We start from the raw sequence: 23,603 nt of genomic DNA, 5'->3' as shown, positions 1-23,603 counted from the left end.
GCATTTTCTTTTTTTTTTGTCTTTTCTTCCAGTACCAGGAATCGAACTCACGACCTTGTGCTTGCCAGGCAGGCACTTTGCCACTGAGCTAAATCCTTAGCCTTTCTTTCTTTCTTTCTTTCTTTCTTTCTTTCTTTCTTTCTTTCTTTCTTTCTTTCTTTCTTTCTTTCTTTTCTCCTTTCCCTCATCCCAGTTGTTCCTTCTGTTTGGGCAATTTCTTATTTTTTTCTTGAATAAAACTGCTATGATGTGGACATTAAAGAGGCACACTCTCATACTATTAAAATTAAAGAAGTCTCACTTTATTATTTCCATGACAGGAACTCTCACACTACATTATATTTGTGAGCCAAGAAATTTCATCCCTAAACCAATGAATTTACCAGCCCCAGGCAACACTGCTGTGAAAACAGTACCAACTGTATCAAGGATTTCAGAAAAGATGGATTTCTTGCTTTGAGTCTCTTTAATTTTTTCTCTGAGTTGGTGTATCTCTCTATTTAATGCTTCAGAATCCTTTTTAAAACCATCCATAAGTAGTTCTCTTTGGACCTGTAAAAGATGAAGAATTTATTTTTGAAAATTCTCAATTATTCAGTTAGAATTTTGTATCTAAAAACTTCAGGGGTTAAACACATGCATTTATTTCTTTTTGACCTTAGAATATTCTTTGCTATTTCCAGAAATTTGATGCTGACAGTGAGTGTATACAAAGCTTATGAGAGATTTCCTCAGTGCAGTCCCACTGGAGTCAAGAGGAGTTTGGTTCCTGCACAAGTAACGCCCTTTGGCAGAGAATGCAAGCTGAGTTCTAACAAAAGTGGCATAGCCACGTTCATCTAACATGTATGGGAAATGCTGACTTTGTGTGGAACAATGGTCATCAAGTGCTAGTGTGGGACAAGGGCTTATTTTACTTTAGTTGTGCAAAGTGAACCAGGCAGATGTTGAAACAAATGGAGCACTTTCTGAACTTCTGCCACCCTCCATTTTATCTCAGGACAAATCTAATACATTCCCACCAAATGGATCTGTTTTGGATGTCTTTGATGTTTGTGCCGAGAATCCCAAGGACTAGTGGACGGAGGTCCTATTCAAATGGAACACATGAAGACCACCCTACAATCTCAACAAACAGCCACCCCAGAAGCCTGACACTACAGAGGTACTGAATTCCTACAGGTTTTTAGGCTTCAGTAGGAATCAGGTATACTTGAAGTTTCAGTGAAACATTTACCTTTTGGATTTCCCTGGGAATTAAAATTGGAATCAAGCCTGTACTTAAAATTTTGGTCTTTTCTTCCTCAGGCCCTGGCAGGCCCCACACGGACTCACCTTCAGCTTGTGCTCCATCATGCTTTCCTGCTCCCTCAGAATGCTCTCCCTTTCCCTCTCCATCTTCTCCTTTAGCTGAGCCACATTTTCTCGGAAGCTTCTCTCCTGGGCCTCCATCAGTTGCTGTTGCTCCTTGTTTTTCTGCCTTAGCAGCTCCTGTTCCTTCTCAGCCGCCTCCTTCTTGGCCCTCTCAGCTGCTCCCCAAAGATTTTAGAGAGAAAGGGAACAGCAGTCAGGCCTGAGCTCTAACCTCTTGAACTGAAAGATCACCCTGATTTTGAAAATGTTCAGAGCAAAAAAGTCTCTGAATTCATCCTTTATCCATGATAGCAGGGTCAGGATTTTAAATGTTATGGAAAGGCACTGGTTGGCTGGGTACAAACCCCAAACCCCCTTACTGCTCTCAGATTTATCAGAGTAGGAGATCTACCCATAGGATACGAAGCTCCTTGTTTCAGGAAGGATTTCTGGTCCACTTAGGCAGAGGGGTTTGTGGCAACTTATCTGCCCCACCTGAGATCTGAGCCCTCTCCATACCTGCTATTGCCTTCTCTCCGTCAGACAGGGCTTTGTCAGACTGCAGAATGGATTTTTCTACAGTAGCCTGAGACTGCAGGAAGCTCTGGAGGACCTCATTTGCCTGGGAATCAAGAAGGAACAAAACCCATTCTAGAAGGAACTTTAGGCGAAGATCTAGTCTTCCAATGAAAAAATTATTACTCAATACACATATAAATCTGACTCTGTAAATTGTTCCTCCTTCTTAAGATCTCACAGAGATTCCTTTCCTTCTGTGGTCACAGCTAAAAGTCCAAGCTCTTTGGTGACATATGAAAACCTTCTACAACACCTTCCTTCCGAGCGCTCTAGCCTTCTCTCAGTGATTCGGCCCGCCAGCCACACCGAGTTACAGCTCCGATCAGATTTATGTGCAGTCTTACAAACACATAGCTCTGATCATTTCTGTTATTTGCCTATGCTTTCTCTTCTGCCTCAGTGGTGCTCTAGGCTTTCTAAACTTGATCGTATCTACAGACACTCCACCTTTTATCTCCTCCCTCATGAACCAGAAGATTTCTAAGATGCCTCCTGAGATTTTCCTGGTTTGTTGAGGTGTCACTGACAAAAATAATTGTACACATTTAAGGTACATAACATTATGTATAGACATATGTATACATTATTAAATGATTACCATAATCAAGCTAATTTACACATCCCTCACCTCATATGGTTCCCTTTTGTTGTTGTTAGAACACTTAAGACACACTTTCTTAGTAACTGTCAGGTGTGTACTGGATTATTTTAACTGTAGCCACTTTGCCTTACATTAGGTCTTCAGAACTACTTTATTTAATAATGTATGTTTATAGCTATTGGTCAATACCCCCAATCCCTAGTAATCACCATTCTACTGTATGTGAATGAGAATTTAACTTAAGGATTTTGTTTGTGTCACAAAAATTGAGTGTCTTTCTACATCTTGCTTATTTCACTTAGTGTAATGTTCTCAGGTTCATCCATGGAAAACAGTATGAAGATTCCTCATTGATGTCATCACAACTGATAGAGTTTGTTAAGTCTGAGTAATATTTCATTATATTTATATAGTAATCCAAACATCATAGTACTGGTATAAAAAGACATAAAGACCAGTAGAGCAGAAAAGCCAGGAAAGAACGAAATTGGACCCTTATCTTAAACCTTACATAAAAATAAAAGTAAACATGAGGCTTAAAACTGTAAAACTCTTAGAAAAAATATAGGGAAAAACTCCTTTGACACTGACTTTGGCACCAGGCATTGTGGTGCATGCCCATAACCTCAGCACTCAAGAGGCTGAAGCATGAGGATTACTGTAAGTTTGAGGCCAACCTGGGCTATGAAGTGAGTCTTAGTCTGAAGAGCATAGTGAAACCCTATCTCAAAAAGACAAAAAAAATAAATAAATAAATAAACAACATGACATTGATTTTGGTAGTGAACTTTTGGATTTGATACCAAAAGCCCAGGTAACAAAAGCAAAAAGTAAGAGTGGGATGACATCAAACTAACAGTTCATACACAGCAAAGGAAATAATGGAATGCAAAGGGAATATATAGAATAGGAAAATTCTTTGTAAAACACACATCTAACAATGGGTTAATATCCAAAGTACATACGGACCTCATACAGCTCAACAGTAAGTTAACAAAGAAACTGATTTTTTTAAATGGGCAAAAGACCTACACAGACATACTTCAAAAGAAGACATTCAGATGACAACAGGTATTTGTAAAGGTGCTCGACATCACTAAACACCACTCAATTACAAATCAAAATCACAGTGAGATATCATCTCACACCTGCTGGATATAAATACGAAAATAACAGATGATGCTGAGAATGTGCAGAAAAGGGAGCTTTTGTAGAACTGTTGGTCGAATGGAAATTTGTACAGCCTCAGTGGACAACAGTATGAGGAATTCTCAAAAGAAAAAATTCCAAGTCTCTAATGGCTGCCCCATCAGCTCTACCACTTGCTTGGTGTGAGATCTTAGGAAACAAATTTGATCCTCTGTGGATCACATTTTTCTGCTGCAAGCATGGGAGACAGGAGTACCTCGTTTGTGTTATTCTGAGAAGTAAATTGGTCATCCAACATAATCACCTAAAAATACAGTGTACTTGGTATCAAAATGGGCTGCTGAATTTCTGTTAGCTGCACCGTTACTGTTGGGACGCACCAGGTAAAGCAGGTGGGTAATGACCGTTATCACACCATTGCCTGTGGAATAGTATTTTGTCCCTCTGAAATAAGATCAGCTTACGGAGAAGAAAGTAATTGCTTTCATACTGCTTCTCCTATACTTAGCCCAAAACTACCCATTTTTTTGATAAATAAATGAAATAGTTTGTTTCACCTGCATTCTTAGTTTAATGTCCTCTTTTGGAAGAACTAGTTTTGGTTTATTTAAAAGTATTTAATTGATAGTAGATATAAAAAATGAAGAATGTCAACATATGGCCATGCTCTGCCCAAGTTCTACCATGGCGCTATGGTCTTATATTTTCAGAAAGAGTGGCAAAGGCTTTCCAACTCCACCCTGCTGACCATCCCCACCCTGCCTCCAAACTCTTCACCTTAACGCCCTTCCTGGGCACATGTCTGTAGGCCTCCTCCACCTCCCTCCTTGCTTCTAAGTACAGCCCATGGCCTCCAGGAACAGAGAAAATTCCTCTTGAAATGTTTTCCATCAGTGATGCTGACAGCTGCTCCAGTTTATCCTGGCAGTATTTGATAGATGCTGCTTCGTTCTGCAGCAAGAAATCTTCCTTCTTTTTCTCCATGGTGCTCTGCCAATAACATGTGGGGAAACACAGTACAAAGAAGCTTTTAGTTGGAAGGGGCAACTGGGATTCTCTTTGAAAAACAACAACAAAAAGCTACCCCCACAAAAAAACTAAACTAAACCAAAACCAAAACACCTCAGACTGGACTGGCACATAGAAAAGAGCCAGGAGACTTGTTTTACACCTAATTCTCGCCAATTCCCTGTGACCTGCAAAGTAGCCTGAGTCAGGCTCAGTATCTGTAAAATGGTGAATTTATAACTTTAAGCTTTATGATTTGCTCAGCTATAGTATAATTAACAAGGACCCAAACTCTACCAATGACCAAACAATTAAATTCTGGACGGGAGTAAAAAATCAGAGAATCTAGGTTACTGTGGATGAAAATATACCCTCGACAAAGTTGATCCCCAGAAATGACTTCCATGCATGGTGAACAGAGTTTTGAACTCTTCATGAACTATCTCAGTGATAAGTTGAGTATGTGAGGATACAGGAATAGATATTTTTTAATTGTTAACTATTGAAAATCACGATTTAGCTAGATTTCCTCATTAAGAACTAAAATTTTTGTTAGTTTTCGGTTAGTCCTAGAGAATGAAAGGTAAATTGCAATGACAGTGCCTCTGATAGGCACAATTAAGGTGTCCCAGGAGAGTTGTCTTCCTGAAGCACCCCTTGATCTGAGAATAGGATGGTTTTCAACCTATGATTACATTATGTTATAGGTCACACGTGGACTTCAAGAAACAGAGAGCACCTTGTTGGGTATTAGAGAATGTTAAGCATCCTTAAAAAGCAGTTTTCTCTGGCTTTAGCAGAAAAGAAAATCTGAAGGTCTAGAAACAAGAGGAGGAACTGAAGCATCCTTGTTGCTTGGAGGTGGAAAGGGCTTCCACAAAGCCTCTGGATGAGCACTAAACCCATGTGACGCCTGGTGCTCAGCCTGTGCAGGGTGCAGAGCGCTCAGCCAGCTTGGCGGAGATCCACTAGAGAAGTGGGAGCTAACAGATGCATAATGTTTTGTTCATCTGCTAAGCACATAATTGTTTTGAGGCAATAGTAAACTAAGTGCCATTTTCTAAGTTGTACTAAAGCCAGAAGAGCCCTGTGAGCCACAAAACTTCAGGTTCTTTTTATGATGAGATGGATGTAAACCATGTGCTCAGGAGTGTGGAGTATAAGCCTCCTTCCAGAAGGACAGGGGGGCTGGGGATTTAGCTCAGCAGCAAACAGCCTGCCTGGCAAGCGCAAGGTCATGCAGGGATGAGAAAGGATAAATGCTATGGTGTATTACCACCAGCTGCTTCTGGAATTCCTGATTTTCATCCTTGAATGACAGCTCCATGAAGACTGTGATGGCCTCCTTCTCACAGGCTGCGTGCACATCCAGCAGCTCCTGCAGCGTGTCTGTGGGGAGCTGCACTCTCTGGGCCATCTGCTCACTGTAGCAGTCAACTGCCTTCTGCACGGCTGCTGAGTTCTCACGCTGGGCGAGAGTGGACACCGCATTCTCCAAGCAGGGCACTGCCCCACTGTTGATGGCCTTCACGTAGGTCTCTACCAGAGCCCCCAGCCCTGAATGATGGATATTTAGGGAATGAATGGAAAGTTCTCACTCATTATTTTTTTACACACTTTAAGGAGTGTCATTATAAAAATTACAAAGTTTATATATCTTAAAGTTTTCTTCTCCTTTTTCTTTTCCTTTTCCTTTTCTTTCTTTAACTCCAGTTCTTTCTTTTTTCATCTCTATATGAGTCAATCTCTTTCTGACAGCATTACTGCTTTACCTACGTGCTTTTTTATATACAAAATTACATTAATGATTGCAACCAAGAGGGACAGGATTTCCCACTTAATTAGGACACAATGAATTTATTGGATAATACGTATTACATAATTTGGTATTCCATATTCCAAAGAAAAATGCAATTACCTTTATAAAACATATCATCATAAATTTTAAGAAGCTAACATAAAAATGTTGAACCAAACATGGGCCTATCCTGTGGGAATTGCACTGTTGTATAGGTTCATACTTCCATGAAGTTAGTCCTGCCTAAATTTGTTTCTTAAATACTCAATGAGCTTGCATGAGACTCTTAGCCTGCTATATATTTTCTAACTGCTATCAGTTCATAAAATATGTGAGGCATTCATGTTAAGGGACTTCCCATTTTACAGATCTCTCCTTAGCAGAAGTCTGTTGTATTCTCAGTGTATTGTTTTTTTTGAGATGTATGATGCCTTAATAAGCACTCATATGGGGAAACTTTAGGAAACATACATTTGTATGTATGGCACAAATGTCTGCTTTTCCATATTCCTTTGCAGAAGTAAACAAATTGGCAAATCCACAAAAGATTCATAACTAAATTACTCATTCTGCATCTCAGAGACATGCTTTGAGATTATAAAACCAAACCAAAATGAAACATATTAAGCCAAACCAAAACACAACTCACGATTTCCAGTGACAATGATTCCTTCTCTCAGGGTCTTGGTCTTTCCATTGGTAAAAATATAGGAACAGAAATTTTTTGATTGCACCTGAAAACTCCATTCCAGTTGGCTTTCTGGAACATTTTCAATGTTGTATAATAGCTCTTTGTCATTTGTAGGCCAGTCAAATACAAAGCACTTCCGTACTGGAAAGAAATACCTGATACACTTTCTAGGCAAGTTGGAATTTTGAATTTTGGGATCTTTTCCTGTAAAAAAAGCATTCATTGAAAAGACCACCTGCAGGCAAGTAAAATGAGACTCTGCATAACTGCAGTCCTGCATCTGTAAATTTCCCTTCATCCAATTGCTCAGAGCAGCCTTATGTTGCTCTACCCAGTCCATGGGTCATCCACTTCTGAACAGAACTGAGAGTCGTGGAGAGAAAGAGGGGGCATTTATCTTATGCAAAGAAACTTATAATTGCTTTCATTAGCCCTTAAATGATAACCCATAGATTGACTACTTATGAAAGGTTTGAAGTGATTTCTTTTTATTTTCATTTTATCAGCACCTTTGCAATACATGATATTTACATTTGGGAGTTGGCACACGTACATAACACATCTTAATTCCTCTTTTCAATCCCTACTCCTCCTTGCCTGCTTCCTATTTGAGAAAGATCTGTCTCCCTACTTTCTATAATCTGTCTCTTATTTTGTTGTTTGTTTATAATTTGGGTTCTCATATAAGAGAAACCATGTGATATTTAAGCTTGTGTGTTTGATTTATTTCAAATGACAGAGTAGACTCAAGGTACATCCATTTTCATACAAATCCCTTAAGTTTATGCTTCCTTCTGGGAGAGTAGTACCCCATTGTATGTAAATATCAGATTTTCTTCATCCATTCATCTGTTGATGGACAGGGAGTCCACTTTCAAGATTTAGCTATTATGAATTCTGTGCTGCTATGAACATGGGTATGCACATATCACTGAAATGTAATTAAAGTCTTTAACCCTTTCAAGAGTGATTGATTAATCAAAAACATTATCAGACATTTCCGCTATTGAGACCAATGTTAGAAAGGAGATGTGGGCTCTAAAGTGATGTAGTGGTAGGGGGACAATTAATATCCAAATCTGCAAAAACAATTTCACAATCAAAACAATGTACACACACACAAAGACGCAGAGACACACACACAGAACATAATTATGTTCAGAGACTAGCTTAGCAGAAAACTTCAAAGTAAAATCAACCTAAATGTAATCACCGCTTCTTGATATCAAGTAATATTATACTTCATATTGCCTTGCAAAGATTCTGTGGTATAAATCAGCTGTTCAAATAAATGTTTCAAAAATGAATAAATAAATGAAAAAAATTGTTATGATATGTAAGTACTACTATTTATTGATTCTGCTGAACATAATCCATCTAATAAATTTATATTATTACCAGGAAAACATATTGCATAAGGCTGTAGGATGAAGAAGGTGATGTTATCAAAAAGGTAAAATGAAAGTTGGAGAGTATTATTAGAAACACATGTCAGGGTTTCTTTTTTATTTCAGAAACATTTAATGTATTAATATGCTTTCTCTTAAGGATGTGACTATCCAGCTTAGTAAAATATCCTGTACTGAATAAAATATCTACTTTTAATTAGGCCACTAGATTTCCTTGTAATTCTAAATTTAATCATTTCTAAGTTGATGAGCTATTTTTCTCCAAATGGAATAAGAGTAGATAAACTTGGTAAATAACTACATCAGGCTAAGGAAATAATATTATTGATTGTAATCTTCACTTTTTTCATGATATTGATTGGTTTAAAATTATTTGATAGAACATTGAGCCTTAAATTTCCTTAGTGAGGTTAAATCTCAGCCTCTGAAGATTTTTAAGGAAAAATAACTGCTAAAATCATGGCCACCTGTCAATCACCAATCACCATATGTCATGTTGAATGGCAGGGCTTAGTTGACTCTACTGCCAAAATGAAGCATCCTCCGCCCAGGCCACACTCCCATACCTGGAATCAGCTTCAGGGAATTCTCCAGATACTCATCTTCCGTGATGGGGCGTTCGTCTAATTTCAGCTCTAGTATGAAATCCCGAACAGCCCAAATAAAGTCTGGAAAGAAACTAACAAACTCTGCAGAGTCCTCTATTTCATCAGGTCTGGAGCCAGCTTTTGCCCTGATCAGCTGTGTTAATTCAGTCACATAGCTGGGATCTCAGCTAAGGAATGAGAGGCACCATGATTTCCAGATGTCCCTTAGAAACAATTATTGTATGTCTATTTGTCCTATGTCTGCTTTTACTCAAACATGAAAACTAAGTAGGAAAGAGGAGGAACAGTTTCAGCTGCCATTCCTCTAAAGCCAGTGACACATGAGGGCTTAGGTCCTGGAAGGATACTGCAGCTGCTCCAGGGCCTGGTGGCTGATGGTGCTCATGCTGTTGTAGATAAAGGTGCTGCTCAGAAGCACGGCCAGGGCGAAGATCCAGGAGTCATTCTTAGAGTCACCCTAGAAAGCACATTGTAGCAGGGACTAAGGAATCTACTATCCACTCATTCCTTCATTCATTTATTCATTCATTCACTCATTCACTCATTCATTCATTCACTCAGTTCTTCATTCTTTCAGCTATATGATTGCTAAGTACAAGAAAAATAATAAGTTTTGAAGATAAAACTAAATACGTGCCTCATTTTTTATATTTACACTGGTCCTTCTCTGGACGTTAGCTTATTAGCTATTAGAACAAGTGAAGGGCATTCTCAAGAAGTGTAAAATATGTAATGAAGTACCCAGAACATAGTGGTTGTGCAGTAATAAATGGACAATTATTCCATTACAAATTTCATCTCTATCACACAAATGCCTATCAGATAAGTTTAAAACTGTTTATTTGGACACCTGGAAAGATGTTGGACACTGAATTCAGTTTTGTGGATACAAAGTTCCATAAACATGTTAACATATAAAACAATGGGCATGGGAGAGAACATGACTGAATAATTATTCTGTGAATTCACAGCAAGAAATTATCATATTGGGGACTGGGGATGCAGCTCAGTGATAGAGCACTTGACTAGCATGTGCCAGATCTTGAATTCAATCTCTAATAATGCCAAAAAATGTAAGTCATTATGTTGTATTGAAATAGGGCAATGAACTGAAAGTATCTCAAATTTAAAGAGCTGATAAAATATGGACTTGTGGCAATGAAGGAATCCAAAAAGTGAAATCACCAACAGAGTCAATTAAGAATTGTTAGAGCACCGACTTAGAAAGGCACCAGAGTTATTTTACTTGACTGAATCGGAGAGTATGTATGTCGGACCAAAAAAAGGAGGCTGGAAACAAGTTTCAAACAAGACACGAAAGCGTTGAAATGCATTCAGGGACTATCCCAAGCACATGACAAGCTGTAATGACTGTCAGTAGTTCTGCTGCCAACTGTTTAAATCTTATTAAGTTTTGATTTTACAACAGATGAAATTAGATAGAAAGAAAAGTTTTTCTGAAAACTACAATCAGTTACACACTGGCAGTGTATTTTGCTTTGATACTGAGATGAAAATTGAGAACTCTGTAGCTGAATTTTTAAATTTCTGCATTTCTAAGTCTGTCTTTTCCTCCTTGTGTTTCCCCTTGTCTTTTGCAGCAACGGAAGTCAAAGATCCACTGCTACTTTCAGCTTAGACTCAGACTAATGGAAACAATGAGAAAAGGTCGATTGCAACCAATACTGACAAAGTCCTTTAAATTGTCCTATATGTAGTATTTTTGATGGGCCTAGCACATGCTTTCATCAGGAAAGGTTTCATCTCCTGTGCTCTGAGACACGGCCCAACTCCTTTATGATGAAACAAAACTTTTCTGAAGATTACATAGGTTATTTAAACATTTGACTATAAAACCCTGTTTCTTCTTCTCTTTCTTCCTCTTCTTCATTCTTTCCTGCTTTTTGTCCTCTTTGTCCTTTTCTTTCTTTACCAGACAAGGTATTCTTATGTAGTCTGTGCAGGCCTGGAACATGCAGTCCGGCTTCACCCTTCTGAGTGCTGGGATTTATGGGTGTGCGTCACCTTAAGCCACTCAAGACTATTTTCCCTATCACCAACTCCATTATACCCTCACATTTTAAGTAGTAGATCTCATTGATGCCATGCGTTACAGTTTTTCCTAAGAACCATTTCCTAACTCTAGTGACTGCACCAATTTCCCACTTTGTGCATCTGCATTATCCTGTACTGATCATACCCCATATTTCTTGCTTTTACAACCAAGCTAGGAGACTTTACTTTGTTTACTGTTGTATCTGTTGTACTTGATACAGAGCCCTGAAATTCATTCATTCAATATACCTTTGTTAAATTACATCATTCTCCCCATATGAAAAATAAGAACTATCCTTAATATAGTAAAGTATTTGAAGAAATGGAATCTAGTGTCTTATTCATAAGTGGATTCTCAGTTTAGAGTTACACATCGCAGAAGTTGAACTGGGGGATTCTCTGCCTCACCTTTTCCACGTCACCCAGGCCTTCGGTGTCCAGAAGGACCAGCGTGCAGTTTGGCTTGGTGGGGTGAGGCACACACCACATCCAGATGCCCTTGGTTTTAGATTGCACTGTGGAGCCCAGAGCAAACCCTAAAGGGAAGAGAAACAACAGTGACAGCACAGAGACCAAGCCACAAGGGGCGACTCTGGCTAAACTTACAGGAATGTGAGTGCTAGGCTATTTCAGCAAGGACAATCAATCCAGTCTTTCGGGCTGCATTAAGGACTTTCACAAGAAACAGTTTGTATCTTGTTCACCTGGTTCTATTTTTTCAGGTTCGTGTACTGGTGAGACCACATGATGTTTACATATGTGGGTCTGATTTAATTGTTTGCTCAATCTTGCACTCTTACATCTGGTAATCTGAGCAACTTGGTTGAAGATAACAATATGTAATATAATTACCATCGTTAACTTCCTATTACCTTGTTTGAAATTCTGTATTATTTTTACTGTTTTGGTGTTATTTTGTTTTTGTCTTGGTTGTTATTTTGTTTTCGTTTCTCTTTACAGTAAAAAAGCAAGAGTAGAAGTGTGTTCTAATAATAAAATATTGATGTGCTTTAGCGAATGTGAGAGGGTATGATTTGAGTTTCTGGGGTGTTGGAATGGTTTACTTCTTGATATGGATAGTGATTATACAGATAGTCACTTATTAACTTTATTGTACATATATGCTATATGTACTTAACATGTCATAGTTTGCATGCTATAAAAGACTAAGTAGAAGAAGTGAGCAGGTGAGGACTTGTGAAAAATCTGCTATGAAACAGAGAACAAGAAAAGACACCTGGATAGTAGCTCAATTTGGGCATCAGATAACTGGGTTCCTGCTGTACATCCTTTTGCCCTTGCTATTTTTTCAAGAACATGTTAATCTGTGTTTGTGTGCTATTTGAGTAGCATGACATCTGGGCAAAGGATGAGAAAGATGCAGGAGAAAGAATGGGAGGGAGTAATTGCTGGGGTGAGCAGTGAGAGTGGAGGGGCTCAGGCAAATAGTATGGTAGAACTTTTGATAAGGTCAGAAACTATTAGTGAACAAAAGAGTGAGATTTGTGGGTAAGCTTCAGGCTATAAATGTGATGGTAAGAATTAGAAATCTTCTTCAGTGAGAAGAATTAAACTCTTTCTTAAGATGACCCTAGAGAAGTTGTGGTCAGTTTGTCCTATCTTTGGCTCCAAGCAAATGGCCTCTGTCTGGGGCTCACACTTACCATGGTTCTGACCAGCAAGACGATTCATGAGGTAGGATTTCCCAGTGCGATATATGCCTACAATGGCCACCACCACCACCGGCTGGGATATGCTGTCAAGAATCCTTATGGCTTTGGGGTTCACGGTCAGCTGCTCTTTCTCGTTTTCCACTAGACAAATGGGGCCCTCCATGGTGATTCCGATGCCACGGTGACCTGCAACTCAGAAAAGCCCCTGTTTGGAGGACAAGATCTTGAAGTCACTGCTGATAGTTACTCAAGGCACACGCATGTCAACTTTCTGCTTGTGGAATGTGTATATCAATTTTCTACATTTTCTATGTTCCTAAATTTAAACATATAGTCTGACATGTCCAGGCCTGCGACAGAATGCCTGCTGTTGATTATCTTATGATTCCTATAAGAACTCTACAAAGCCCCACCCAGGCTTTGTAACAGTAGAATGAGGAAAGTAAAGCCCTGATGACAGAGCCCTAAAAATGCTGGCATTTGTGGGTAGAGGCAGAATGGGGCATGCTAGAGAGGAAGAATGGCTGGGAAAGGCTCCAGGCATCCTAGAATTTGGTCCCTCATTCTTTCAGTGAGTGTGTACTGAGTAGCTGGCATGTGCTGTCCCACGTTCTAGGTGTGCATCCTCAAGGAGTGAACACAATGGGTTGATTCTGGTGAAGGAAACAGACAATGAAAGCAAACAAACAAACAGACCGTATACTGTATGCACACCCTCATCTATGCCTGTCTCATACACACACACACACGCCACAGTGATGGTGAATTCGCAGAAGAGAATATACAGGGGCTGGGGATAGGGACATTAGAAGTTGAATTAATATTTACTACAGAGTCACTGTAATCAGGGATTCCCAGAGGCACAATAGTTTGGGGATTTTTGGCACTGGGAATCAGACTCAGGACCTTGTGCTTTCCAGGCAGGCAATCTGCTGCTGAACTATATCCCCGGCTCCGAATTAATATTTAGGATAATCAGGAAACGCCTTCTTGAAAATGAAACAAAATGAACGATCTCATTGATATTGATGAGGATTGACTTAGGGAGAGGTCAGGAAATCACTGAGCCCAGGAGGAGGGCTGCTGTGAGAAGTGACCCCAGAACAGCGCCTCCACAAGGGGGGTGAGGTATGGTCCCGATAGGGCTTCCTCCTCCAGTCTCCCCAGAAGAGGGTGGCTGCGACCCTCGGTGTCCCAGGCAGGGCTCTTCGCTGCAGCCTGGTGCGCGCTAGGAGGAACAGCGCACGGTGCGGACGCGGGCGCCTCTGTCGCAGTGCAGTAGCCTCTGGGTAAAGCCCGTCGCTCCTCGGGTCACACACCTCGGGCCCCACGCAGACCTCCCCAGGTGTTCCGCCCCCGCCGGCGCGAGCCTGCAGACCCCGTTCCTGGTGGCCGAGGGCGCGCGAGCTCACCTGACACTGGCTCCGCAGCGAGGGACGAGTTCTCAGGCGCGCTCGCACCGCTCGGTCCGGCGACCTCCGCGGGAAACCACGGTTCTGAAAACAGCCCGGATATGACAGCCAGCCAAATACGGGTTGAGGTAAAACCGAAATCGAAACTGCATTACTTTTTGACTATTTGGTGTTTTGCACTGTTTCCAAGTAAGCAAAAAAACAGATGGTGAGATGAGGCGGGAGGACGCCCTGAGCTTGCCAACCCTTTTCTGAAGTGGCTGTGATTCCTCTCCTTTCCGACAGAGCTGCTGCTTCTCCGTACACCCCTCCCCCGAGGATCAGGTCTTCATGCTTGTGCCACATCGCTGCCGCCGCGTCCTCACGCCCTGCCCAGTTCCCGGGAGCCAGGCCCTTGGGCTTCCCCAGGGGCGGCACGCAAGGCCCCTTTGTCTCCTGCCCATCGGGAAGGACGCGGCAGGAGTCGGCGCGGGCTGGGCCCCTGGAGGCCGGCTTGAGCGCCTGCGAAGGCAGGAGGAGCCCAGGGTCTTCAGAGCGCGCTCAGACAGCGCCCCTTTCCCGCTTTTGTTAGGCCTGTGAGATTCAAACCCAAGAACCTGAACCTTGTACCTGACACAGGCTTCGCTGTGGGAACTGCCCACACGCCCCCTCTGCAGGCGCATTTCAAAGGGGAGTAAGTCCTTTTGGAAAGACAATTCTTTCTTTTCATGCCTTGAGAGCCAAAGTCCTCTCAGAATCTAACCTGACAGACTTGGTATCCGAGGCAGGCAGAGAGCCTTGACCATAAATACCACATCAGGGAGAAAGCAGGATTTCGCACAAGACAGGAGCGTGCACCTGTCTGTCCCTGGTGCTTTCCAGGGTGGCCACTGTCACAGAACCGGCTTCGCATCCCATTCAGTGCTGCTGCTTCCTTTATGACTCCTGGAGAGACAGCTGGCCACACTCCCCAGTCAGAAGGAACACTGGGGCGCCATCGGCACCTCACACACGGAGCAGCCCAGAGCAGCACGCGCACAGCCCGACCCCAGGCTTCCTGTCCCTGCAGGAGCAAGTGAGTCCAAGTCTGCATACCAGCCCTGCCACTTCCTGTGTTTCCTGCATCTCCTGGCATGAGACCTGCAGCCGTGGACTGCTATTAATCTATTCTGAGTAAGGAGTGAATGCTGGAACCTCCAGTCCTGGGTATCTCGGCCTTTGTGCAACTAGTGTTATTTTTGTTTTTCCGTCTCCCATTTCTTCTGCTATCAGCTCTCTGTTCTGTTCCTTCAGCCAAAGTCCTTATGCTCCCAAGGGTGAGGATTGTAGAGAAAGCTCAAGGAAGATATTTCAAATAAGGGACACTCAAGCTGCGCAGAATGAGATTAAACCAAAACAATCAAGTTTAACTTATTTTGGAACAACTGTGCTAGAACAAGAGGCAAAGGGGGCTCAAGAGCCAACTTCATTTAAATTATAGAGGTTCTGTGTCATGAAGCTTCAGTTCCATACGTGTTTTGTACAAGTGCTCACCAGGAGGGGCACCTGGGTGCTCTGTCTCAGTCCCTGGAGTTGAGGTTTGTGTACACTAATTCTGCAGTTTAGACTTGGAGAAGCGCTTGTTTTCCTTAGGCTCTGCTATTTCCACCAAACTAGGAGATTGAACAATAAAAATAGCAATAGTTGCCAAAAGGTAAAGAGAGCCAGGACTAGAAGATTCAGCATTGACTCCTTTACTTAGATATGGTTAAAAAATACTTCTTGGAAATAATTTTAATTTTTAATATGACGAAATGAACTCCTTCTGAAATGTTTTCCATCAGGGACACTGAGAGCTGCTCTAGCTTATCCTGGCAATATTTGATAGATGCTGCTTCATTCTGCAACAACAAATCTTCTTTCTGGCTATCCATGGTGCTCTGCCAATAAAATGTAGGGAGATACACTACAAAAACAGCTCTTAAAATAAAGGGGCCATTGGGATCCTCTTTAAAAAACAATAACAACAAAATGCTACCAAACCAAAAAGATATACAAAAATACCAACTTGAGTGACTCAGAGTGCGCTGGTACATAGAAAAGAGCCAGAAAACTTGTTTTACTCCTAATTCTTGTCAATTCCCTGTGACTTTTGCAAAGTATCCCGAGTCAGGCTCAGTGTCTATAAAATGATGAAGTCAGAAGACTTCAACTGTATGATTTATTCAGCTATAATGTAATTAACAAGGACCCAAACTCTACCAGTGACCAAAAAATTTAAATAGTGGATGTAAGTAAAAAATCAGCAAATGTGGGTTGTTGTGCCTGAAATTATATATATTATGCTGTCAGTTTTGGAATATAATAATATGGACCTAGCATAGGGGATGGCGATTCTTAGCATATCATTTTAAAGATAGAATAAGAATAATTCTAGTCTTAGTACAATCCTCAAACTGTGTCTTGAGAAACATCCTGCAGGAGTTATAAAAAGTTAATTTTGCAGTCCTGACTTTGCCCTGGAATGCTTCTCCAAAGACAAAGAACACTAGGGCCCAGATAACCACCTATGACCCTGCCTGGGTTGTTTCATCCCTTCCCTGGTCCTAGATAAACATTGTAACTATAAGAGAAATGTATGGTTATCTATAGGGGGACATACAGAACAGAGTACAGAAAATATATATCATTGTGATTGGGTTCATAACCAGGGCTTAACCCAGTCATGTGGGACAAGGAAAACAATGTGTGGCCACCTATGTCAATGGCTGCAACATTCCAATCTGTTACCATAGAAACCAAAGGTGTATTTAAGGTGGAAACAAAGAAAGACCAGTAGCCCACGTTCCTGACCTGCAAGTTGGGGATGTGCAGTGACCAGTCTAAAATTTAATAAACTCTGTTTGCCCTAAATAGAGCTCTTTGGTTTTCTGTGGAATTCAGTCCATTTGCCCTGAAACTAGCTTCTGAGTGATTGCAGTCTTCCCTCCAAAGGTAATGTCATGGTGATGTTTAACCCAGGTGTAGTCTAGCTCTTTTGAAATAATCATCGTCTTGTCCTGAGGAGCCCAGACACCATTTGGGTTCGCAGTAGCTCCTTCCTGTTTTGCCCATTTTATTTCTTCTTTAGTATAATGGAGAGGACTTTGGTACAAGTTAAGAACAGTTTTCGGTGGGTTCTCTTGTTGAGTCTCTATGTTCTGAACTAGATCATTATCTTTCCATGTTGAGGCTTCAGCAACTAATTCAGGAGCTTCATCTGCTTTATGATTTCCAGGAGTAACAGTGTCTTTCATTTTCTAGTGGTCTTTACAATGGATGACAGCAAATTTTTGGGCTTCAAATTGCAGTTAAAAGTGAGAAATTTCATCCTTGTTCTTGGTTTGTTTTCCCTCAGCCGTCAAAAGCCCATGCTCTTTGTATAATGTCCGATGGATGTGGACTGTGGTGAAGGCATACCAGGAATCGGTGCAAATATTTACCTTTCTGTCTTTTGCTCAGTTAAGGGGCTGTGTAAGGGTCCAGAGTTCAGCCTATTGAGCCGACCAATTCTGGGAAAGAGGTCTGGCCAGGAGCATGTCTTTGGTGGTAGCAACAGCATAACTGGCCCCGTGCTGCCCATCTTCAACAGAGCTACTTCCATGTGTGAACAAGGTGTACTCACATCTGCCATGGGCTCCATCTGGAGGTCAGTGTGGCTAGCAAAGTGTTCATCTGTTAATGCAAGGCAATCATGATCTGGCTGTCCCATCTCTGTAGGCAAATAGGTGGCTGGATTTAAAGTCTTTACTGGCTGGAAGATGAGTCAGGGATTTCCAGTAAGCAGTCCTTGGTACTGGGTGATGTGGCTGTTTGACAACCACTGGTGTCCCTGACTATCAAGAAGCTCAAGAATAGCCTGAGGCACCTAGCCAGTCAGGTTTTGTCCCAATGTCATTTTATCTGCCTGCTTAATCAGGAGGGCTTTTGCTGCAAGTGCCTGCAAACCAGAAGGCCACCCTCTGGAAACTGAGTCCAAAGTCTTAGACAGGAATGTGACTGCTATTTCCCAGAAACCCACTGTTTGGGTCAAGACACCTGAGGCAACATGTTGCTTATCATCTACAAACAGCTTAAAGGAATGAGTTACATATGGAATCCCTAAAGCAGGAGCTGAGGGCAGAGATCTTCTGATCTGTTTAAATGCCGCAGTCTCTTCTACAGTCCAATTTATTACATGTCTTTCAGTTGCGGCCTTTTTCAACACGTCATTGAGTGGCATTTTCAGCATAACCTATTATCCAAATTCAGCAGAAACCAGCTGCCCCTAAAAATTCCCTGAGTTCTGAGTTCTTTTTTCTTACAGTTAGACCATGGAATGACTCCTGTTCTTTCTGGGCCTAAATGTTGGAGCTCCTTTTCCAAATCAAACCCTAAATATCTGACTTTCTTTTGTTGTCGTTGCAAATTTGAGTCTTTTTCCTGGAGACTTTGGATGTGATGAAGGAGGGGCTGTGTTCCCCTCCAGAAGTCCTCTCTAGTGGGACTTTCTATCAGAATATCATCAACCTATTGCAGCAGACTACAGTGGAATCTGTCATGGGGGAATGTGGCTAGATCAGCTGCCAGTGCTTCTCTGCACAGCGTGGGAGAATTCTTGAACCCATGAGGGAGATGTGTCCGTGTGAGTTGTCCTTTTCACCCTTGTCAGGGTCCTCCAATTCACAGGTGAAAAGAAGCTGACCAGCAGAGGCTATATGCAGACAGAATAAAGTATCCTTCAAGTCCAGACAGGTAAACCAGGTAACATCAGGAGGGAGCAGGCCCAGGAGGGAATCGATGGATGCAGAGTTATGGTAGCAGCATTTATTTCACAGAGGTCTTGCACCAGACAATAGTTCCAATTAGGATTTTTAACTGGTAACAGTTGAGTGTTCCAGGGTGACTGGCAGTCTACTAGAATCCCAGCTTGTTTCAGGCTGGAAATGTGGGGCTAAATGCCGAGGTGAGCCCTCCCAACATGAGATATTGCTTAAAGGTAACAGGAGCAGCTCCCAGATTAAGTTCAATCATCAATGGGACATGGTTAACGGCTAGACCCAAGGGAGGAGTCTTCCACCTAAACATCTGGAAACATAATTTTAAGAACTTCAGTTATAGCCTGTGGGCATCTCCATTTAATAGAGACATCATTCTTCTTCTGGGGGCACAGTTAAAGTCAATATCAAGCTTGTGAGGGTGGGAGGCTTGTAAGAGGGAAAAGAAATGTTGCTCCCAACTTTGACAGTAGACTTGGCCTATCAGGGGGATGGGACATTCAGACATGTGTAAAAATTTATGTTTGATAAGACGTCCTCCAGTCTCCCAGGATCTGCTTTGGCAAAATCTCTTTTCAGTGGGAATGCCAGTAGCCCCTACTATTGGAATTTGCTGAGAAGTCAAAAGAGCAACATGCTGGGTGACAACAGAATATTTGGCTTTGCTTCGACCATAAAAATCATTAGTTTTCCCCCAACTTTCATTGTGACTGTAGGCTCCTGGGAGCCTAGTCTTATAGAGCCTGGTCTATCCTATGCAGTGCCATCAAAGAGTGAGAGCAGGGTTTCTGGTGGTGGCTATAGGTTTGATACTTGAGAAGTTTGCTGGTCTTTCAGGTGGTGAGGACATTTGTCTTTCCAGTGTCTAAATCGTTTGCGTAGGGCACATTAATTTGGGGTTAGAGCATATGGTTAACTGCTCACCTTGTTTTGAGGCCCTTGTGAGGCCTTGTTGCCTTGGTTTCAGTGCTGCTAGTGGCTGGCTTGGAACCCTTCTGGGAGTGGCTTTCCTGTGACTATCGGCAAGAAGGCAGTCTGATTACATTTATGCTCTTTCTTTTCTTCTCCTTCTTGGTTTATAAAAATCTTTGAGCTATTTGGTGTAATTGAGTGTCATTTGTGCCAGGAAAACCCTCAATCTTTTGAATTTTCTTGTAGATATCAGAGGCACACTGCAACACAAAAACTGAATTAATCATCTGTTGGTATTCAGGAGCTTCAGGATCAAAGGCAGTGTAAATCTGATAAGGTTTCTATGGTCTTTCATAGAATTTTATAGGACTTGCATTTGGTTCTTGGATAACATCAGTTATCTGTGGCATGTTAATGGCTTTCTTCTCCCCTGCTTTTTTTTTTTTTTTTTTTCTTGCCAGGAGAGTATTCCAAAATCCAGTCAAAGCTGTACAGACAGTTTCAGTCTGGTAGGTTAGCAAGGAAGGCAGTATCTACCCAGGCTTCAAGGTCAGCATCGTCATCTGGAACTTTAGTCCTTAGCCAAGCTCATCCAACCTCCACAATGCAAGCTCACTCCTCAGTACTAAAAAGAGTCAGGAGGATTTGTCAGCAGTCTGCCCAAGTCAGCTGATGCATCTGAAGGACTAGGTCAGGAGCTCAGTCATGACCTGGAGATTACTGAGTATGAAGGCATATGAAGTTTCCAGTTGAGGAGATCAATAGAACTAAAAGGCTCTCCTTAGGGTCCAATGAGGTCCCTGCTTTTATACAGGGGATCCTTTCCCTTGACTGTTGAGGAAACTGAGAAAAATTCCAAGGGTGCTCCTTCTCATCCACAGATCCAGAGTGGACCCTGGCAGCAGCCAGGGGAGTCTACATCAGTGATCTAAGTGGTCAGCAAGGTGTGTTCTTGGCCCAGTGCATCAGGGTATTGCAGAAAACCAATATCAAATGGAATGAAAGACTCTTTGTACTCAGGAGATCAAAAGAGAACTTTTATTAATGCAGGAGGGCCAATGGAAAACTGAATTTCAAATTAACAACCTCCAGTCAGCTTTGTAAGGAGTTTAAATATAGTTTGCAAGCAGAAAGTATAAGGCTGATAGCAGGTTAATATATGATTGATTACATACATTGAGCAAGGTAGTTTTAACAAATTCACTTAAAAGGAAATATTTACCATTATGTAGGGACATCCTGGGTATGAGAGGAGGGTGTTTGTGTGGGGCAAGATTAGGGTTTTCAGTGCTTGCATTCGACACTTTAACTCATTTACAGATATTGTAGCTATCCGGGCTGGGAATTTAGCTCAGCCGCACAGCACCTGCCTGGCAAGTGCAAGGTCGTGAGTTTGATTCCTGGTACCAGGAAAAAAAACAACAACAAAAAGAAGTTCTTTGTCTGAGAGGCAGTTAGCTAAAATTTTTTCCCAAATCATGGGTTTTCTTTTATTCTGTTTGTGATTTCTTTCTATGTACAAAAACTTTTCAGTGAGAAGAGATCCCAGTTGTTGGTTCTTTGAAGTATTTCCCATGTAGTTTTGCTTTTGTTCATGAGCTCTCTGCCTAACCCTCTGTCTTCAAGGTTTTTACCTACTTTCTTTCCCATTAGATTTAGTGTTTCTGTTTTAATATTTAGATCTTTAAACCATTTTGACTTTAGTTTAGTACATGGTGATAGACGTGGATCTAGTTTTAGTCTTTGGCATGTGGAAAACCAGTTCTTCCAACTCTATTTATTAAAGAGACTATCATTCTTTCAGTGAACATGTTTGGCCCTTTTGTCAATAATAAGGTGGCTGAGTGTGTTTGTAGTTGTGTCTGCATCTTCTAATCTGTTCCATTGATCTTCAGATCTGTTTTTTTTTTGCCAGTACCACACTGATATTATCACAGTAGTTCTGTAATATAATTTGAAGTCAGGGATTGTGATGCCTCCTGCCTTTCCCAGGATTGCTTTTGCTATTCTAGGCCTCTACTGGCTCCAGATGAATCTCAGGAATGTTTTATCTAGATCTGTGAGGTATACTAATGGTATTTTTAAATTGGGATTACATTGAATACATATACTTTTGTTTGTTAATATTTCCATGTGTTTTAATGACAAATACCATTAGAACCAAAACCATATCTTATCATCCTGTTCCACAGTAATCCTTTGGTCTCTATTTATGGAAGAAAATATACAATTCCAGTAAAAAGGTACCATCATCTGGTTCATTAGACTAAACAACATTATGCAAGAAATCTTTATTCATATTCTGATGCAATAGTGATTAGCCACATGGACATACGTGCTAGTGAAATATAGCCATGTGATCTCAATTTTTAGTTTTCCATCATTTAGATTAATTTACCTTACATTTAGCCATAATTGCCTAGAGGCTGGTATATTGCAGAAAGAGGTCCAATTTAATGAGTGAATTTTCAGAAATAAAACTTTTCCCCTTTTAACTTTAACTATAGTGATTCCTTATGAATTTACAGGGGAGTACTACAGAAGCCTGCAAAGCCACCTTTGCATATATATCCACAACAATGGAAAGCATAGATTTGAACAGAAATTAATTCTATACCCATGCTCAAATCCCCATGATTCCTAATAGCCAAAAGACAGATGCAAGCTGTTAGCTTGTGCAAATGCATAAAAAACAAACTATATACTCATAAAATTATTGAGCTTTAAGATACACATATACTAATAACAAAAATTATCTTGGTGTAGTGCCACATTTCTATAATACCAGTACTCTAGGAGTCTGTGGCTGAAAAATTATATTTAAGGCCAGCCTGGAAAACTTAGTGACTTAGCACATCCAAATAAAACATTTAGAGTAGGAGCCTGAGGATATAGCTCAGTGAGAATGTCCTGGGTTCAATCACCAGTATCAAAGGGTGCAGGAAGGATAGCAATTCCCATATGTGTCAAAACCCTGAGGAACCTGAAGACATGATGACAAATGAAAGAAACCAGTCACAGAAGGACACATTTTGTTAAATCTTACTCATATGATGTTCTTGCAATGGTCAAATGTTTAGAGACAGAATGTAGAGTGGTGGTGGAAGAAGGATGAGTAAGAAAATGTCCTTTCTCCTATAAAAGACACAGTTTTTCTTGGGCAAGTTGAGATAGTCCTAGATACAGATGGTGGTGAGGACTGCATAGAAGCCAGAATTTACTTAGTGCCATGGAACTGTATACCTAAATGTATTTAACAGGGTAATTTCGTTGTTATGTAGGTTTTCAAAATAAAGAAGGAATGTATAATATAGTAGTAACTTTTTAAAAACTTAAAAGTCCGTAGAAATTTCTCACTACATGAACATTTTAATCAAAGTCTAATAGTTTATTACTCTATAAATTAATTTTTCACATTACTGCGTTTCTCCTTTTAGGAGAGGACAAATGCATGCTTTCCAAAGGAAATCTAAGGCACAGTGGGGAGAGCTGGTGAGCTGACTCTCATCGCCTACAACAGACTGAAGTTGCGAAGCTCGCTGAGGGGCAGATTAGCTTGCCACATTACTCCTGGCTATTTTCTCCTCTCTATCTCTCATGC

At 41.0% G+C, this 23,603-nt stretch overlaps 2 protein-coding genes across 3 annotated transcripts; one reads left to right on the top strand and one right to left on the bottom strand.

Annotated features, from left to right (window-relative positions):
• Positions 1-280: 280 nt before the first annotated feature.
• Positions 281-14,625, bottom strand: LOC102014065 (guanylate-binding protein 4-like). 2 transcript variants are annotated; one of them, XM_005385105.2, is made up of 11 exons: positions 14,337-14,625; positions 12,916-13,129; positions 11,660-11,787; positions 9,544-9,653; positions 9,155-9,351; positions 7,138-7,383; positions 5,967-6,247; positions 4,460-4,672; positions 1,873-1,975; positions 1,336-1,529; positions 281-552 (listed from the first exon to the last, which is right to left on the bottom strand). In XM_005385105.2, exons 2-11 carry the CDS (start codon positions 13,085-13,087, stop codon positions 337-339), a joined length of 1,860 nt encoding a protein of 619 aa, XP_005385162.1. In that variant the 5' UTR covers positions 13,088-13,129; positions 14,337-14,625; the 3' UTR covers positions 281-336. The 2 variants fall into 2 exon arrangements, with proteins under 2 accessions (XP_005385162.1, XP_005385163.1); XM_005385106.2 differs by having other exon boundaries at positions 12,916-13,110.
• On the top strand, positions 14,055-15,938 carry LOC102023164. The gene is made up of 3 exons (XM_005385354.2): positions 14,055-14,145; positions 14,220-14,464; positions 14,622-15,938. Exons 1-3 carry the CDS (start codon positions 14,055-14,057, stop codon positions 14,913-14,915), a joined length of 630 nt encoding a protein of 209 aa, XP_005385411.1. The 3' UTR covers positions 14,916-15,938.
• The last annotated feature ends 7,665 nt before the right edge of the window (positions 15,939-23,603 follow it).

The sequence above is a fragment of the Chinchilla lanigera genome, unplaced genomic scaffold, assembly GCF_000276665.1.
Source record: "Chinchilla lanigera isolate Chin_1 unplaced genomic scaffold, ChiLan1.0 scaffold00022, whole genome shotgun sequence".
Taxonomy (NCBI): Eukaryota; Metazoa; Chordata; class Mammalia; order Rodentia; family Chinchillidae; genus Chinchilla; species Chinchilla lanigera.
The sequence above is the reverse complement of the archived record's forward strand: the minus strand, read 5'-3'. Positions and strand labels throughout refer to the sequence as shown.